At 40.8% G+C, this 20,395-nt stretch overlaps 2 protein-coding genes across 3 annotated transcripts in view; both read right to left on the reverse strand.

The window, feature by feature from the left end:
• nebl (nebulette) overlaps positions 1-20,395 on the reverse strand; it is a 347,345-nt gene that overhangs the window by 58,796 nt on the left and 268,154 nt on the right. The window lies entirely within an intron of this gene.
• Positions 1-20,395, reverse strand: part of LOC122550023 (nebulette) — a 43,194-nt gene that overhangs the window by 3,814 nt on the left and 18,985 nt on the right. Inside the window, 11 exon segments of the mRNA XM_087986878.1 lie at positions 2,666-2,770; positions 3,249-3,353; positions 4,886-4,981; positions 5,093-5,140; positions 5,143-5,205; positions 5,382-5,492; positions 8,090-8,200; positions 8,970-9,077; positions 9,170-9,276; positions 10,536-10,638; positions 14,950-15,064. Coding sequence (XP_087843004.1) covers positions 2,666-2,770; positions 3,249-3,353; positions 4,886-4,981; positions 5,093-5,140; positions 5,143-5,205; positions 5,382-5,492; positions 8,090-8,200; positions 8,970-9,077; positions 9,170-9,276; positions 10,536-10,638; positions 14,950-15,064 — 1,072 coding nt within the window.

Raw genomic sequence — 20,395 nt, forward strand, 5'->3', positions numbered from 1 at the left:
CTTTCAGAGTGCTACTCCTTCATCAAGTAACTAGTGGGTCAGGATCATAAGACACGGAATGTATAGCAAAAGATCACAGTGCCATGTAACTGATACAATATATTGAACACACCTAGATTGCTGTTAAGATTTTCATTTTTTAGAATGGATTGTAGGTATTGATTAATTAATATGTAAATCCCAGAACTTCTTTCAAGTCTTTCAAGGCTTCTAGCAATGGCAGTGTGCATATTAGATGTGTAAAGTGTTAATTTGTGAGGAAATTCAGAAAGAGAACACTAATCCAATATGCCCAAGTACTGCTGATGACTGACCAACTGGCCTCTAAGACCTAGACTAGTATTATCTGACTCTATACATAGGATTCATCCCACTTTGCTTTTGAAAACCTTTAAATTCAATGCTCTCACCTGCAAAGTGATCTTAATTGGGTACATGGTGGAAACCTTACTTGGTTTATGCTACTAAACTCCGGTGTTTGGGGATTTAACCTTCAACAATTTAGGATTCTGCTAAGATATAGACTGTAGGGAAATAGATGGTGACATCTTGCAAAATGTCCAGATTACAGAGGAGGAAGTGCTGGAGGTCTTGAACCGTTTAAAAGTGGATAAATCCCCAGGACCTGATCAGGTGTACCCGAGAACTCTGTGGGAAGCTAGAGAAGTGATTGCTGGGCCTCTTGCTGAGATATTTGGATCATCGATAGTCACAGGTGAGATGCCGGAAGACTGGAGTTGGCAAATGTGGTGCCACTGTTTAAGAAGGGCAGTAAAGACAAGCCAGGGAACTATAGACCAGTGAGCCTGACCTCAGTGGTGGGCAAGTTGTTGGAGGGAATCCTGAGGGACAGGATGTACATGTATTTGGAAAGGCAAGGACTGATTCGGGATAGTCAACATGGCTTTGTGCGTGGGAAATCATGTCTCACAAGCTTGATTGAGTTTTTTGAAAAAGTAACAAAGAAGATTGATGAGGGCAGAACAGTAGGTGTGATCTATATGGACGTCAGTAAGACGCTCGACAAGGTTCCCTATGGAAGACTGATTATCAAGGTTAGATCTCACGGAACACAGGGAGAACTAGCCATTTGGATACAGAACTAGCTCAAAAGTAGAAGACAGAGTGGTGATGGAGGGTTGTTTTTCAGACTGGAGGCCTGTGACCAGTGGAGTGCCACAAGGATCGGTGCTGGGTCCTCTACTTTTTGTCATTTACATAAATGATTTGGATGCGAGCATAAGAGGTACAGTTAGTATGTTTGCAGATGACACCAAATTTGGAGGTGCAGTGGATAGTGAAGAAGGTTACCTCAGATTACAACAGGATGTTGACCAGATGGGCTAATGGGCAGAGAAGTGGCAGATGGAGTTTAATTCAGATAAATGCAAGGTGCTGCATTTTGGGAAAGCAAATCTTAGCAGGACTTATACACTTAATGGTAATGTCCTAGGGAGTATTGCTGAACAAAGAGACCTTGGAGTGCAGATTCATAGCTCCTTGAAAGTGGAGTCAAAGGTAGAAAGGATAGTATGCTTTCCTTTATTGGTCAGAGTATTGAGTACAGGATTTGGGAGGTCATGTTGCAGCTGTACAGGACATTGGCTAGGTCACTGTTGGAATTTTGCATGCAATTCTGGTCTCCTTCCTATCGGAAAGATGTTGTGAAACTTGAAAGGGTTCAAAAAAGATTTACAAGGATGTTGCCAGGGTTGGAGGATTTGAGCTATAGACAGAGGCTGAACAGGCTAGAGCTGTTTTCCCTGGAGCTTCGGAGGCTGAGGGGTGACCTTGTAGAGGTTTACAAAATCATGAGGGGCATGGATAGGGTAAATAGACAAAGTCTTTTCCCTGGGGTTGGGGAGTCCAGAACTAGAGGGCATAGGTTTAGGGTGAGAGGGGAAAGATATAAAGGAGACCTAAGGGGCAACTTTTTCACACAGAGGGTGGTATGTGTATGGAATGAGCTGCCAGAGGATGTGGTGGAGGCTGGTACAATTGGAAGATTTAAGAGGCATTTGGATGGGTATTTGAATAGGAAGGGTTTGGAGGGATATGGGCCAGGTGCTGGCAGGTAGGACTAGATTGGCATGGACGGGTTGGACCGAAGGGTCTGTTTCCATGCTGTACATCTCTATGACTCTAAAAGGAAACTGAACCAGAATCTTAGGAAGCTGAAGTTCAGAGGAAATGTGACACACTTTCAGAAATACACAAGACTCTGATTTACATATTCATGCAGCTTCTTTTTTAACAATGTATTCTTCCACAGTAGGGGTTGCATTCATTGCACATCCCTCAGTGCCCTTGAACTGAGAGGCTTGCTTGGTCTTTCAGAGGTCAGTGAAGAAACAACGACAGTACGTGGATGTGGATCTGGTGTCACACGTGGGCCTGACCAGGTAAGTATGGGCAATATCATGTCTGAAAAACATGAGAGAATCAGATGGATTCTTAACACATTTGACAATACTTCCATGGCTGCTATTATGGACAGCAGCTTTCTATTCTGAGTTTCTCTAGCAATTTCTGTTTTTGTTTCAGATCTCCAGCTTCCACAATTTTTTGGTTTACTGCATTTTGCACGCCTTTTCACCCTTTCATTAAAGCGATCCTGAAAGTTGTGACATGTATTTTCAAAAAACAAAATACTATTCATACTTACTACACTAAGATTTTGTTAGTTTTTCTTAACTCTCTGTATTTCTGGAGAATCAGCTACAGCTGTGCACATACTTAGCATCTTTTCTGCTTCATCTTTGTATTTTTTCTGTGGGATAATCAAATTATGATTATACGTTAATTTCAGAACTATTAAAGGTGCATATCTAAATCTTTACTATTGCTGTACATTCATTAACTGATGATTTGCAATGCATTTTTCTGCTTTTTTTTATTACTGTAAAGACTGGCTTCAAAGCTTTTGACACCAATGATGTTCTATGATGAATGACAACTGTGCATGCCTACTTTTAATTTAAACAAACTGCATGAGCAAAAAAAAACAGCTTTGTTTTAAAATAAAAGATCTTGGAAATCTACTTTGCTTAACCCTTTTTTCTATTTACTGATATATTCTTTCATTTAACTTTCTTTTCCATTCTTACATTTTAAGGTTTTTAATCATTCTTTATTTAAATCTTTTTGAAATATTTCAAAGCTATTGTGCATGCTTCTGGATATTGCTAAACATGATCTACAAACTAGTTCTCGACTTTCAATCAGAATTCATACTGGCTGCTACTCACCTGGCTGTAAATATCTTTTACATAAGCAGCATGCACCAACTCCGATGTATCTGCAATGGTAGCATACTTGTTTTGTCCCAAGTTCAACACTTGCTTATACATTGCCTGCAATAAAAATCAATTATAGCTGACTAAATTAGAACAGAGAATCCAATATTTTAATCTTAATTTCATACTGTGCCTGACACATTTGTAGTCAATTAGTTATGTCGTGCATTAAAAGAACCAGAAGGTGCTGGAGAAACTTAGAAGGTCTGACAGCATCTGTGGAGAAAGAATCAGAGTTAACCTTTCCAGTCCAATACAACTCTTCTTCAGAACGTTGGAACATTATAAAATCATTGTACATTAGGCAGATAAAGATATCCACAATTTGTGCACTACAAGGTTCCACAGGTGCCTTGTGCACTACAAGGTTCCACAGGTGCCAGTAGTTATGTGATCAAAGATGCATTTGTTTTAATGATTTTAGAGGAAATTTTGGGCAACACAGGTACTTTGTTGTTCAAATAGTGCTGTAGGACCTGATATGTCTCCTGAACAGGCAAGGAGGACATCAATTCAACACTTCATCTGAACAATGGCACCTCAGACAACATAGAAGGTCCTCATTGCTTTACCAAGTACCAGATAAAGGTACACACTCAAGTCTCCAGAGTAGACAAAGAACCCACAATTCGATGTTTCAGAATAGAGTCTATGTTCACACTGACCACAACAGTTTATGTTCTGGTAAAAATTCAGAAATTATACAAAGGTAAATTATTAATTTTACATTTGCGATTAATAGAATTTTATCAATCAATGGAATTATGGGACATGGGACGAAGGTGGGTATGTGGGACAGAATTTAACAGACTTCAGCCAGCAGGTTTGCAGGCTGAGATGTCCCATAAAATTGCCCTGGTGACCTTCCTACCATCCTTTCACTGGGCCCTCAGTCTGTCTATGACTGGGGGATGGACAGGTTCACCCTGAGTTGAAGTCCATAACTGGCAAACTGCAAGGTTAGTGGAAGTCAGGCAGGTATCTGACCGAAACTGGCAGGTATCTGACTGAAACTGGCATGTTACCCTACTTGAGCCTCTGGTGGCAAAGTGTTGGGGGTGTGGGGCCTCCACATGACCCTCTTTACAATCAGGATTCCCCCAAGTCCTCCTCATGTTCAGCCACCCCCAGTGCTCCTTTTCCCCCAGTCCTCTTCATCACAGCCCTCACTTCCATGGAACCCTTGAGGGACTAAATGGTTTAGTCCTGCTCCTATGTTCAGTAGACTGAAATGTGTACCTTTCATTTTATGCACACACTTCCAAAACCCATCAAGTTGTTATTGGTAATTTTAGTATTGCATACCTATAAGATTATTAGTGCTTTAATCAGTATCAACCTACATTTAAGTTTGAACACATGTTTAGAAGACCATTAGTCAGTAATTTTGATTTGTGTAACACAAATGTTACAACAGCCAATTTATAGAGTAAATGAAATTAAGTGAAAATTATGCCAATTATATTAATAATTACAGGTTTAAAAACACAAACTCAGGATCAGAAAATGTGGTATAGGCATTGACCAAAGCATTGGCATTGACCAAAAAAGTTAACTGGACACATCAATAGCTCAAAATCTATATTTACCTGACTGACAATTTCAGAAGCTTTCTTCGCACATTTCATGTCAAGAATATCAGAACTCAGTTCCATCCCTTTGCCTTTGATTTTTCTGTATTCTTTCTGCATTATTTAAAATTAATATCTGGGATTTATTAAACCTTAAATAATCCTTAACCATAATGAGAAGAGACTTTTCAGAGAACATGTTAATTTCCTGAACGACCAAATCACATTACGATTAAGCGAATGTATCTCATTTAATATCTGAACTGCATTTTTTTCACTCGAATCAGGTCTGGTGTATCTTCAAACTGAGTGAGTCCTTTTCCCTTTACACACTCTTTCTATATTCTCTCTGAAGGAAACACTGGTGTTTGTTTAAGCCATCTTTTTGAAAGCAAAATGTGTGCAAAATGAAGGCTAATATTTCAACCATTTATTCAGATTTCACTTCAATGGGTGCAAGTTATAATCAGAGACACATTCCGAATTCAATAATTTCAAAATTAGATGCAATTACCTCATCTAATATCGGGGATGCATGTTTAATCCGTGTCATGTCAGGTGTGTCTTCCACTAAAGTTAGTCCTTTTCCTTTCATGTTTTCTTCCCAGTCTTTTCTATATTCTTTCTGAAAAGATAACTGAGTAAATTTGGCTCATATAAAGATCACTTCTATAAATATTTTCAGGATTTTGCATTTTAACTCAATTATTTAAATTTTCCAAAGAATAAAGGTCAATTTTCTCAAAAAGCTTTTTAACCACATTGACTGCATGACCTAAAACATTGTCAATCGAAGCATATTAATCTTTACATTCAGTTGGAACCCATTGATTGCTGTATCCCTGCTACAAGTCCCAAGTCATCCGCAAGGTGAAATAAATGAGGCAATACTAATATCATCACTAGCAGTATGTGAAAAAGGCACTGGCCTAGAAAGGTATTACTTCCAACAGCAAGATAATCACTTTTAGAGCCAGAGGTTATTGACTATGGCAGGTAGGGTGCCAAACGTGTGCTGTTGAGACTGTTGAGTTAGCAGCTCTAAGTGACTGCATCTTAACATGGGTTCCCACCCTTTAAAGGGACTGGGGCCCCTACAATGGCTAGTGATTGCGAGATGCTTGAGCAAATGACAATTGTTTCCGAACCCACTATTAAAACACTTATCACCATCGGATGTTTCTTATCATTTATGTTTGATGTACCATTTCTCTTTAGATTTACATTTCACTTTGGAAAAGTATTGTTATCTAAGGTAATGGTTCTGATATGGTTAATGCTAAAGATGGCAATAAACTCCACCAAAAGGCAGGACACCTCTGAATCGCAAAGGAGATAGACCTACCATCTAGGTCTTCTCAGTCTTTAAAACAATGTCTTTCTTGTCCATGTAACTTGTACTTGATTGTTATCACTAAATAAACTCCATCCTGTTTAAGACAAGAGCATCTTCACATTGTATTACTAAGTAATTTTTTTCTCTACCACACTGGACAAAGCTGGCTCGTTTGGATCCCCGCCTAAAAAACTATAAAAATTTCAACTTGATTATATCTGATTATCTGTAACTTACTTTGTTCTAGGTTAACTACAAAGATAAAGTTATTAAAGAGATTAATAAAAGGAGGCTTTACTTCAATCCCCAGGAGTATTCCCTTCAAACAATTACAAGCTACATCTGCTCTTGCAAGTGATGTAAGCAAGATTCATGACCAGCCTCTCCCTTACATGACAAAACTTGACATCTTCCATATTTGTCCTTTTCTTGGCTGTCAAATAGTTTCTTCGGCTCATTTGCTGAATTGAATATATAAAATTCCAGGCTCCTGAATTGCTAATATCTGAAGCTTCTGGAAGTAGAACTGCTGCCTGGTTTCACATATTTAATAGTTATACATGAATGCTGCTGACCAGTGTCCAATTTGAATATCCATGTCCCCCTAGCAGTTTTAAACACCACTAGCAAGACTTTTAACCAACTAAAGTTGAGGAGATACCAGTGTATTTTAACTGTCTGCTCAGGGAACCCTTCTAAAGTCAACAAATAGAACTTTCCAATCGTAGAGGAGGTGAGAAAAATGGCAAGAGGGGAAACCTAACTAAGCCAGAGTCAAAAAATACAAATTTCAACGGCAGGACAAAATTCAATAGTATTCTCCATCTTAAAGGCTGTATTGACTTTCTCAATTGTATGAACGCTTGCACTGAGCTGAAGTTCATCAAAGATCCTCAGACAGCACCTTCTAAACCACGACCACTTCCACCTAAAAGGACAAGGGCAGCTGACACAGGGGAACACCATCAGCTGCAAGTTCCCCTCCAAGTCATTCACCATCCTAACATGGAAGTATATCGTCATTCCTTCGGTGTCATTGAATTAAAATCCTGGAATTCCCTCCTTAAGGGCATTGTGGTCAACCTACAGCACGTGGACTGCAGCAGTTCAAGAAGGCAGCTCACCATCACCTTGTCAAGGGCAAGTAGGACAAGCAATAAATGCTGACCAACCAGTGAAGCCAATGTACCATGAAAGTGAATTTAAGGAAAGGATAGTAGATGTAAGTCTGGCTCTTTCAACAAGATGCCAGTGGTGGTTGTCAGAAAATGTAATTTAGCTAGACAACAGGTGTGCTACCCAGTCCTTCAGTTACTTCATACTTCAAAAAGTATGACTGGATGGTCTCGTAAACCTGGACTCCCATTTGGAAAAGAAATTCTGAATCCTGTGTCAAACGTTATTCCAGTTTGGATATACTGTCAGTTTTTTCTAGGCCAACATAATGGAACCATTGTCTTGCAAGTTGAGGGCGGAGGAAAATAAAGCAGAAAAAACAAAATCACTCAAAGCAAACCACCACTTTCTCAAATTCAACTAGGGAGAGGCAAAAATGCTGGGCCAGCCTGCAACAAGCACATCCCAGAAGTGAATAAAACCCCTTTAAAAAGTGCCAGTGCTGTGTACAAAAACAATGTGTACAAAACAATTGATCAAATCAAATTGTTTATTAAAGATAATGAACTGGAAAGAGCAACCAAAATCCTTAAATAAATGTGTATATTTCTGAGATTTACAATGAAAAATACTATATAATACAACTTTAAACATTTTTAACATTTATTAGATTCCAGTTACATCGATCCTGTACTTGTCAACTGTAGGGTGAGAAATGCCTGTATTTGTTGTAAGTGCACTATTTACAGATATTAAAGAGTGAATCTTACCTCATTAAGGAGGCTGGTGACATGTTTAGCATGCAAGTAACCTGGAGTCATATCAAGGTCCACTGGCACACTGCCTTTGATCCACTCATCAAAATCTTTTTTGTACTCTTTCTAATCGGCAGAAGAGCAAGTATGTCAGAATTTTCACATTCACGAGGCATGATTCAGGTTAAAGAAAAATGTTTGCTCTTTATTTTGTAAACAGATAAATAGATGACAATGATAATCACGTTTTCGATTTACAGCTACGTCAGAAATTACAGCACAGTGGAAAGCTTTCGACTCATCCTACTTGTGCTGATTCTTTGAAGTGTAGTCATGCTTAGTCTCACACACATACCTTCACTTGGAATCTTGTAAATTCCTCACCTTCAAGTATCTGTCCATCTCTTAAAATTAGGAATCATCATGCATCATCGCCTCAGATAAAGTTGTCCAAGTGCCAAGAATGATTAGTGAAAAAAAATTCTCATCTTCCCTTTTGTCCCATATCTTTTGTTAATGATTTCAAATTTATATCTCTGGTTATTGGCTCATTAGCCAGAATGGACAATTTTTCTTTGTCTATCAAAAAATCTCATTCTCATGACAATCTCCATTTGGTTATCTCTTAACATTCTCTGTTCTGAGGAGGACAACCCTAACTTTATCAATCTCTGCCCTTAACTGAATTGCTCACTCATGGTATTGTCCTGTAATAGGAAAGGTTATACCACCGAGCATTTATTAACACATTAGGCTCAACAAAATGATCTTATTGATGAGAATAGGTCGTTTCTCATCACCCATTCATGGCAAGGCCTGATTTCCTTTTGATGTAATGATAACAAACAGCATTATAAAAAGCAGTGAACAAGTAACCAAAAAACTATCTCTTTACCCCACTTCAGATGGATTGTGCCTATTTTGCAACTTCATAACTTGGAGTCTCAGTAAATTCCATCATTGACTTCCCTTTAGTTTTTTCATATGCTTCTCTGTATTTGATCTGCAATATGCAAGAGTATTCAGGAGAAAGGCCTGAGGGGAAATGAATATTTTTCTGGTATTTGATTTATTAGAATGTACAGCTTATAATACCTGACTCTGGAGTATCGCATTCTCCTTATGATGAAACTGTTCTGAAGTATCTATTGCCAAATGGTAATATCCTTTGCTTTTTTCAAACTCTTTCTTGTACTCATGCTGTGAAGAAAATGGGGCACACGATAATGTCAAATCCAACCTATTTGCCAACAAGTTATGAGTTCATTTTCCACATGTTGAAGTCAAAACAATTCAGTGTTAGCAGCTGCCACTAAATTATTTCTGCTAAGATATTCTCTTCTCTCAAATTTGATTTAATAATGTTACAAAGAAGAACGTCAGGAATTGATGCCTGAAGTTTGCAGCAGTGGCTTGAGGCCTGTTGGTATTCACAGGCTGTAACACAATGGGCCAGCAAAAACAGCAGACTAATATTTCCAGAGGCAATAAAGAAAAAATAGAGGACAGGGAGACTGAAGTTAACAACTACCGTGCAGAGTTTCTGACTTACATTGCTAGGTCACTTAAGTGCTGGTTAATTGCCCTTTCCATGTGGCACGGTGCACGGTGTAGGGGAAGGTGAGTTTAAAACATTATATTGACAGATTTAGAAGCCACAGGAGGGTTGCTTCAGCAAAATCTGTCAACTGTTACATTTGGCATTAAAAAGGAGTTATAAATGCAACAGTTATCAAATATGGTCAAATCAACATAGTGAGAGTAATGTTGTAAAAATGATTTTGCATGTATCAAGTCTAAGAAGTGATCTTAGATAATGCCCGTCCAATTTAAAATGTTATGTTATTTCAATCCATTGTTTATTATGTTTGTTAACACAACTTAATATGATGTAGAAAACTCAAAATTTATTAATTTGGGGTATTTCGTATAAAGTAATTTTGGAATACAATGATTTCAGTTAAGATATTAGAGTAATTTGTGAACATTCCAAAAAACACACTTCCAAAAATTGTCATTTCATTCAACTATAGATTTGTTTGCTAGTTGCTTACCAAAAACAAACTTCATAGGAACTAGGCAGGCAATTCACTAATTTCATCCTCCCACACTTCAGTTCCAAAAATCAAGTTCTGCTTGATGCAAAGTGTAAATTAATGAGTTATACCTTTCTATCCTAACAAAACTCATAAATGAATAGCATTTGTTGATTTTCTGTCACTTTTTTTTTCAAAACAAAACTTGATCTTTTTTTGCTCATGTGAGAGATGCAAACTTTGGAGAACAGAACATTTGTGCCCAATGCTTGTATCTAGTATGCCCATATTAACAACTCTGCCAACTTTGCTCACCCCCTCTCACAATGTTTACTTCTGCCTTTCTCGAACTTGGTTATCTCCACCTTTTACAATAACTGGACATAACTTCATAAAAGTATAGGAGGTCTAAAAACAAAACTCATCACTTTGCAACTTGCTAGCTGCCAATACATGCTCTAGATGCAATACTTTGGGGTAATTTGATGCTGTCTGATCCATTTTTGTACGATCAGTTTTGTATTTCACCTGAAAATATGAAGCAAAACTTAAATGTAAAAGGAAATTTCAGATCTGGTTTTTTTATGTTTCTGTGACCAACAGTGTCTTGAAATGTTCTGAAGCAGATTCTTACTGGATTCAAACTTTAACTCTGTTTCTCTCCTCACAGATGGTGCCAGACTTGCTGAGTCTCTCCAGTATTCTCTGTAGCATTTGCATTAATAGAGTCATAGAGCTGTACAGTCCAGAAACAGACCCTTCAGTCCAACTGGACCACGCCGACCAGATATTCTAAATTAATCTAGTCCCATTTGCCAGCACTTGTCCCATATCCCTCTAAACCCTTCCTATTCATATACCCACCCAGATGCCATTTAAATGCTGTAATTACACCAGCTTCCACTATTTCCTCTGGCAGCTCATTCCATACACACACCACCCTCTGCATGAAAACGTTGTATCTCACATCCCTTTTATATCTTTCCCCTCTCACCTCAAACCTATGCCCTCTAGTTTTGGACTCCTTTACCCTGGGAAAAAGACCTTGGCTATTCACCCTATCCATGTGCCTCATGATTTTATAAATCTCTATAAAGGTCACCCCTCAGTCTCCCTACTCCAGGGAAAATAGCCCCAGCCTATTCAACCTCACCTAATTGCTCAAACCCTTCAATTCCAGCAATATCCTTGTAAATCTTTTCTACAACCTTTCAGGTTTACCAGCATCTGTCCTATTGGAGTATTTGATTTGTGCTGTCATATTTTCACTGTATGTTAAGGGAGTGGATCTCTCTCATATTCACAAATACAGAGCACTCTGATGGCAATGTGATGAAATCAATAGCATCTGTGACCTGCAAGACAACCAGTATGCAATTCTCTCCAACTGTTTGTGGCGTCAAGTTCCAGTCCAATCGCTGGTATATTTCGGAAATAATCTTTGGACGGCATGATGCCTCAGTAGTTAGCACTGCGGCCTCACATTGCCTGGGATCAGGGTTTAATTCAAACCTCAGGTAACTGATTTGTGGAGTTTGCACATTTCACCATGTCTGCATGGGTTTCCTCTGGGTGCTCCAGTTTCTTCCCACAATCCAAAGATGTGCAGGTTATGTGGATTAGCCATGGGTAGTGCTGGGTTACAAGGATAGAGTAGTGAGTTGGGTCTGGATGGGATGCTATTTGGAGGTTGGGTATGGACTCAACGGGCCAAATGACCTCTCCCACACTGTAGGGATTCTATGATTCTAATAACCTCCCACGATGGTTCTCAGTTGGTTAGAGATTGCTGCAATGAGATTTGCAGATTCTGTTGCTGATCAATGTTCCTCACTGTTTACCTGGAACTTACAATTCTGTTAGCTTGTCCACAGCCTGTAGCTGCTCCTCTAACTTTCTGCAATAGTTCCTCTGCAACTGCATGGCTCAATGCCATTCTAACGTCACTCTCAAGACATCATTGAATGTTGTGCACTGATGCATCCAGTCAGCATTCTCTTCAGAGTTTTACCCTCAAAACCAACCCCATGATTCCCCAAGTCCTCCATCAAGCCATGTTCCTCCCCTGCCTCCCTCTCTACCCAGTCCACCTATCACGGGGAGGTTCATTGTGTGTGGCATGTTGTAATCACAATAAAAATGGACTATGGATATTCAACTTCCATCAGCTGATTTCTTTAGACCTTCATGAACTCTCAATAGTTTTAAAAAGAACAAACACTAATAACCGTAATAAAGGATAAAATGGTTGGTATGATCACCTGTCCATTTTGAGAAAGGTTCCTGAAACAAGCAGTGAACAAGGATCAATCATAACCCAAATTAACCTAATTATAAACAGCACTAAAACTCAAATCTGAATCTCATATCTTATTCACTCCTTTCTAAAAGTCATACCTCAAGTTGAAAGGTTGTCTGCAGAATATATGGCTTGGAAAAGCAATGAACAGATTCAGGGATTTACAAATGGACCTTCATCAATTGCTACTTCTGACCTCAAAAGTCAGCACCCAGTTTGAAAAAAACTTTGAAAAACCATACACTGAGAAACCATGCAACAGCTAAATCATTTGGACTCGGGTTTTACTTTTGCAACTCAAGGACTCTTAACCTACAACTAGCTGTACCTTTCTGTCGATACAGACATGCTCCTCACAGCCTCTTCTTTTTCAGTTTATGGACTATGTTGCATGTATAAGTTGGGTGTTACTTTTTCTTGTTTTCTAGGATTTAAGTGCTAACAAAACTCAATGTTCTTTTACTCAAGAGGAGTTTGGCATTGGCTCTCCAGTCAATGACGTTTAACTGAGGCATGCTGGTTACGTGCTAAACAAAAACTTGCATATTTGTTCTGAACCAAGAAAACAAGACAGACAGTCTTCCCTCCTCACCTGGTTGTCACAGGCCCAAAGGTGAACTCCTTACAATCATTTTGTATTGCCGGCAGTACTCAAAGCCTTCTGGATTGAGCTAAGAATCAAATCTTTCTCCCTTCACCAATGGTGATGTCCATTTCTCAGCCATGACACAATGCTAATCAGCCCACAATGCACTGTGGCCCTGCCCATCCAAAAAATCGTCTGCCCACTTTGGGCAATGTCCTTTCACCAACCCCTGTGACCTCTTTGTGATGTCACAGTGCAATTCATAATTATTGTGAATATTTTCGACCCTCTTCGGTCATTCAACAGGAATTCCATCCCCCCGCCCCCTCAACACCCACTGTATTTCACCCATATCATCTTGTCATTCCCATTGTCACATTACCCTTGAACCTCTTCCCATTTCCAAAGATGGGCTCAATATTTACATTGACTTCTTTACTCTACCTCGTGAACCCCTAAATATTCAGAATCCAATGCCTTTCCTGACTCCGGTCCCTCACACTCAAAGACACATACATTCTCACCTTTTGTCATCCCTCCCCACAAGACCATACATTCCCCACCCACGATTCTGCAACTCCCACCCTACCCCATCTATCTCCTCACCGTGACTGTGAATATATTCTCTGTCGTGCAGCACCAACTGACAGACGCCAATACAGAAACATTCTTTAACTACCATGTCCTGGAGAACCAGTTTTGTACGATGCATCCTTCCTTGGCAACAATCCAAATAAGACAGAACAGGGGAGATAGCAACCCTTCCACCACTGCCCAGACATTGCACCTGCTTTCCTGCAGCCCCAAGCACTCTGCTCCCTTGTGCTGCACTTAGAAATCTTCCAGCGCAACTCAATCAAACTTTGATTTGATGTTTATCGTTACAAGGACAAAGCAGCTAAGTACTTCTTCCAAGATTGAAGAAGTCAAGTTTGCCAAAAAAGATCTTCTGTATACAGCCTGAAATCTGCAGGAACAGATTTCTCTCAATTGTAACAAACTTAGTTGGGAGCATGCATATAATTCAGTGAATGTGTTTGCTATAAAATATAAAAAAGGCATCCAGATGTACTTCACAACAGCTGCAAATGTTTTTATTCATGGGATGAGAGCGTCACTGGGTGGGCCAACATTTATTGCCCATCTCTAGTTGCTCTTCAAGTGCTCTTTAAACTGTAATTGTGAGCTGCCTTCTTGAACTGCTGCAATCCATGTGCTGTAAGTTGACCTACAATGCCCTTGGGGGTATTTCCAGGATTTCAAAGCAGCGACAGTGAAGGAATGGTGACATATTTCCAGGTCAGGATGGAGCGTGGCTTCGGGAGGGAATATACAGGTGGTGTTCCCAAGTACCTGCTGCCTTTATCCTTCTAGATTGAAGTGGTCGTGATCTGGAAGGTGCTGCCTGAGGATCTTTCGAGAATTTCTGCTCAGTGCAACTGCAAATGTTCATGCAAATGAGGAAGTCAATCTATCCTTTCAGACGCAACTTAATTACTAAATTTTATCCAGATGTTAAAATGTTGATGTTGCGACTCTTGCTTAAATTAGATTCTCCACTTGCCATTCTTCTCAACTCTAGGATTGGAATGTTCTATCGATGGACTTCAGAAGGAGTCCCTGAGCATTTACTTAAACTGCTCTGGTATTTCCCCAACCTTAAGATTGTTGAAATTCTTGCTAGTGGTGGTTTAAGACTGATAGGTGGACATGGATATCCCAACTGGACAATGGCATTCATATGTAACTCGTAAATGTAGGGAACTAGTCAGCAGCTCTACTTCCAGAAGCTTCATATTTTAAACTTCCAGACTCCTGGATTGTCATATATTCAATTCATCAAATGAGCCAAAGAAACTATTTAACAACTAATAAAATGACAAATATAGAACATGTCCAAGTTTGTCATGCAACAGGGGGGAATGACCAAGAATCTTCGACAAACCATGCTTACATCACTTGCAAGAGCAGATGCAGCTTGTAATTGTTTGAAGGAAACATTCTCCTAGGGATTGAAGTGATGCCTCTTTTCTTTAATCTCTTCATTAAATTTATCTTTGTAGTTAACCCAGAACAAAGTAAGTTACAGATAATTTGATAAAATCAAGTTGCAAATTTTACACAATTTTGATCAAATATAGCTATGCAAAAAAAAATCTCATGGTCAGTATGTCTTTAAGTGGCATATTGATGTTATCATCACTATATCTTTACATGTGACCTGAGCGTATGAAGATTTCATACATGGTTTTACCTCAATCATTTAAAGCATGACATTTAACTGGAAACATACTCCTCTGTTGTAAAGTAAAAGCTTAATATCAGACTAACGTGCTTGAGAAATGCAATCTTTACACATAATAGTCACTTACAATCAATATCTGTTGGATTCTTCAGTAACGTACCCAGTTTCTTGTGTTACAGGAGGTAACACACAAGTATTGTACCAGCAGGTAAAAACACCTTGTTGGAAACCTTGATGGCAAAGATAAGGCAAGTTCACCAGTGCTTGGATTTTTGTGGCTGCAGTAACCACAGGAATTCAGAGGAGACCTGGGAAGGCTGCTCCTCGATCTCATTCTTGGCTGAAGGTCCTGCTACAGAATCTCAGGTCTGTAGTGAAGTGAGCTCTCGAAACAATGTGAGGAAGAGGACAACTGCTGCAAACAAGCACACGTGCAGAGAAGTGACTGAAGAAATCAGAAGCAAAAGGGTGGTCCCTGCAATACAGGGAATTCAGGGCCACAGGGAGCAGGAAAGAAGAGTGGTTCAACACTTTACGAGTCAGGTCCTTTTCTCTGCTTTTCCGTGCTTTCTTCAATCTCCTCAGGACAAAGCGCATTGTAGCAACACTTGTTCTGTAAGACACTTAGATATCACTTGTATTTTTACCTATACCATAAGGCATCGAGGACATTCTCCCGGCGATCAGGGGATGGACACAGTGAGAACACTCCCCTGGTGATAGGGAGTAGGGTGGGGCAGAGGCAGTGAGCACATTCTCCCGGTGATCCGGGGAGGGGGGGTGCAGAGGCAGTGAGGACGTTCTCTCAGTGATCGGGGTGAGGGTTGGGTAGGGGGAGTGAGGACGTTCTCCCGGTGATCAAAGGCCCAGCAACATAATGGCTGCTGCCGAAGCGGGATTTGTGGTGACAGCCCGGTCTGGTGGCGGAGTTAGGGACATTTGGTCGCAGGGTGAGTGTGGACCCTGCAGCAAAGAGATGGTGCCTAAAGTAGTGCGACTCCTACGCAAGTATGTCCTGCGCAGGCAGTAGTGGGGCAATGGAGGTCTCCCTTGAGTCTAGGTGACAGCACGGATTGGGTCGGAAAGACTGATGTTCTGAACTTTGTACGTCTTACTTTTCTAATTTATTCCTATGACTTATAATACTGACTACTTATTTCTTAACCTTTCTCATTTTGTTTTAGAACATAGAACATAGAACATAGAACAATACAGCACAGAACAGGCCCTTCAGCCCACGATGTTGTGCCGAACATTTGTCCTAGCTTAAGCACCCATCCATGTACCTATCCAATTGCCGCTTAAAGGTCGCCAATGATTCTGACTCTGCCACTCCCACAGGCAGCGCATTCCATGCCCCCACCACTCTCTGGGTAAAGAACCCACCCGAATCTCCCCTATACCTTCCACCCTTCACCTTAAATTTATATCCCCTTGTAACACACTGTTGTACCCGGGGAAAAAGTTTCTGACTGTCTACTCTATCTATTCCTCTGATCATCTTATAAACCTCTATCAAGTCACCTCTCATCCTTCGCCGTTCCAACGAGAAAAGTCCTAGCACTCTCAACCTATCCTCGTACGACCTATTCTCCATTCCAGGCAACATCCTGGTAAATCTTCTCTGCACCCTCTCCAAAGCTTCCACATCTTTCCTAAAGTGAGGCGACCAGAACTGCACACAGTACTCCAAATGTGGCCTAACCAAGGTCCTGTACAGCTGCAACATCACTTCACGACTCTTGAATTCAATCCCTCTGCTAATGAACGCTAATACACCATAGGCCTTCTAACAAGCTCTATTCACCTGAGTGGCAACTTTCAAAGATCTATGAACATAGACGCCAAGATCCTTCTGTTCCTCCACCTTACTAAGAACCCTACCGTTAACCCTGTATTCCGCATTCTTATTTGTCCTTCCAAAATGGACAACCTCACACTTGACAGGGTTGAACTCCATCTGCCACTCCTCAGCCCAGCTCTGCATCATACCTAAGTCCCTTTGCAGCCGACAACAGCCCTCCTCACTATCCACAAATCCACCAATCTTTGTATCATCTGCAAATTTACTGACCCACCCTTCGACTCCCTCATCCAAGTCATTAATAAAAATTACAAACAGCAGAGGACCCAGAAATGATCCCTGCGGAACTCCACTTGTAACTGGGCTCCAGGCTGAATATTTACCATCTACCACCACTCTCTGACTTCGACCGGTTAGCCAGTTTTCTATCCAATTGGCCAAATTTCCCTCTATCCCATGCCTCCTGACTTTCCGCATAAGCCTACCATGGGGAACCTTATCAAATGCCTTACTTAAATCCATGTATACTACGTCCACTGCTCTACCCTCATCCACATGCTTGGTCACCTCCTCAAAGAATTCAATAAGACTTGTAAGGCAAGACCTACCCTTCACAAATCCATGCTGGCTCTCCCTAATCAAGCAGTGTCTTTCCAGATACTCATAAATCCTATCCCTCAGTACCCTTTCCATTACTTTGCCTACCACCGAAGTAAGACTAACTGGCCTGTAATTCCCGAGGTTATCCCTATTCTCTTTTTTTGAACAGGGGCACAACATTCGCCACTCTCCAGTCCCCTGGTACCACCCCCGTTGACAGTGAAGATGAAAAGATCATTGCCAACGGTACTGCAATTTCCTCTCTTGCTTCCCACATAATTCTAGGATATATCCCGTCAGGCCCGGGGGACTTGTCTATCCTCAAGTTGTTCAAAATGTCCAACACATCTTCCTTCCTAACAAGTATCTCCTCTAGCTTACCAGTCCATTTCACACTCTCCTCTTCAACAATATGGTCCCTCTCATTCGTAAATACTGAAGAAAAGTACTCATTCAAGACCTCTCCTATCTCTTCCGACTCAATACACAGTCTCCCACTACTGTCCTTGATCGGACCTACCCTCGTTCTCGTCATTCTCGTGTTTCTCACATACGCAAAAATGCCTTTGGGTTATCTTTGATCTTTTCCGCCAAAGATTTTTCGTGTCCTCTCTTAGCTCTCCTAATCCCTTTCTTCAGGTCCCTTCTGGCTATCCTGCATCCCTCCACTGCTCTGTCTGAACCCTGTTTCCTCAACCTTATGTAAGCCTCCTTCTTCCTCTTTACAAGACATTCAACCTCCCTCGTCAACCAAGGTTCCCTCACACGACCATTTCTTTCCTGCCTGACAGGTACATACATATCAAGGACACGTCGTATCTGTTCCTTGAAAAAGTTCCACATTTCCACGACATCCTTCCCTGATAGCCTATGCTCCCAACGTATGCTCCTCAGATCCTGTCTTACAGCATCGTAATTACCCTTCCCCCAATTGTAAAACCTACCCTGTTGCACGCACCTATCTCTCTCCATAACCAAGGTGAAAGTCACAGAATTGTGGTCACCATCACCAAAACGTTCACCCACGAACAAGCCCATCACTTGTCCCGGTTCATTACCGAGTACCAAATCCAATATGGCTTCCCCTCTGGTCAGACAATCTACATACTGAGTTAGAAAAGCTTCCTGGACACACTGCGCAAACACCGCCCCATCCAATCTACTTGATCTAAAGAGCTTCCAATCAATATTTGGGAAGTTGAAATCGCCCAACGTTATTTCCTAACAATTTGATCTTGAGTATCTGTACCTAAGTATCTCTGCACCTAAGATGGTACTGTAATGTGGCGACTAAACTTTTCACTGTACTCATTTGAGTACATGTGACAATAAAGCTAATTCTGTTCAGTTCAATTAACACTCACTTCTCTACTTTCCATTCATTCAAAAGAGAACACAAAATCTAAAGACAGAGGCGAACGCACTGTACAGGTTCTCTTACATTGACGATGTGTGTGCCCACCTGCTCCTCGTGAGAAGCTTTCATTATAGAGACTACAAATGTCAGCAGTGACAGGCTGTGAGGCCCCAAGAACCAAGAGGCAAGTAATACTCATGCCTGAACTGCCCGACAATGACCATCTCTGACAAGAGTGAATCTAACCATCACCTTTTGACATTAATGGCTTCCTAATTGCTTAAACCTCCTGTTATCAACATCCTAGGGGTTACCATTGGCCAGAAACCAGAACAGTCATACAAATAGACTGGCTACAACAGCAGGTCAGAGGCAAGGAATCTTGCAGCGAGTATCTCAACCCCTAACTACCCAAAGACTGTCCAAACTCTGCAAGACGTAAAAGTCAGGAGTGTGATGAAATAATCCCCATTTGCCTGGATGAGTGCTGCTTCAATAATAGCAGCCTGTTTGATTGGCATCACATCTACAATCATTCACTTCCTCCACCAACCATGCTCACTATCAGCAGTGTATACCTCCTACAAGATGCAAGGCTCCTCAGGTAGCACCTTTTAAAACCAGGACTACTACCATCTAGAAAGACAAGGACAGCAGGTACATGGAACCACCTGCAAGTTCCGCTCCAATGCAATCACTATCCTGACTTGTAAATATATCACCATTCCTTCACTGTCCTGGAATCCTCTCCCTAATGGTATGGTGAGTCAATCCCCAGCACATGGACTGCAGCGGTTTAAAATGGCAGCTCACAACCATTTTCTCAATGGGCCAGCCAGCAATGTCTAATGTCATGAACGAATTTTAAAAAGACACCAGTGCTCAAACATACTGAAGGGTTTGGTCTTCTGCTTGTAGGCCCTGTGTTGCAACATCTCACCTCCTTTTAGCTGAACCTTGGAGTCTATTCCCTCTGTCCTTTAAAGGGGCATGTGGCTGATGAGGGAAGGCAGCTGGTGCCAATGCTAGCAGTGTCACAGCTTCAGCTCTTGCCCATCATTACTGGAAGGCAGTGCTGTCAAAGCTGCTCTGGGACTATGGTAAAGGCTCCCAGATGGGAGATGCAGCTCAGGGTGAGCAATGTCCAAGAAAGGTGAAGAACCTTCTAAGAGCTTGGCTGTCAAGCTGTCAGCACACTCAATGAAGAACTGCAGTCTCTCAATGGGCATGGCTGAAACCCTTCAGTGCAAATGATTAAAACCTTCCCAGTGTTAATACTTTTACAGAAGCACTTCCTGTTGTGCACACACCTTTAAAATGCCTTTGACCAAGCTATTTTCTGTATCCTGGAAAGAGCAAACAACTACGCTGTGAGCAACCTTTTTATTTTCACT

Source organism: Chiloscyllium plagiosum, unplaced genomic scaffold (genome assembly GCF_037043375.1).
Source record: "Chiloscyllium plagiosum isolate Xiang-an unplaced genomic scaffold, Cpla_swu_hap1 HiC_scaffold_5, whole genome shotgun sequence".
Lineage (NCBI taxonomy): Eukaryota > Metazoa > Chordata > Chondrichthyes > Orectolobiformes > Hemiscylliidae > Chiloscyllium > Chiloscyllium plagiosum.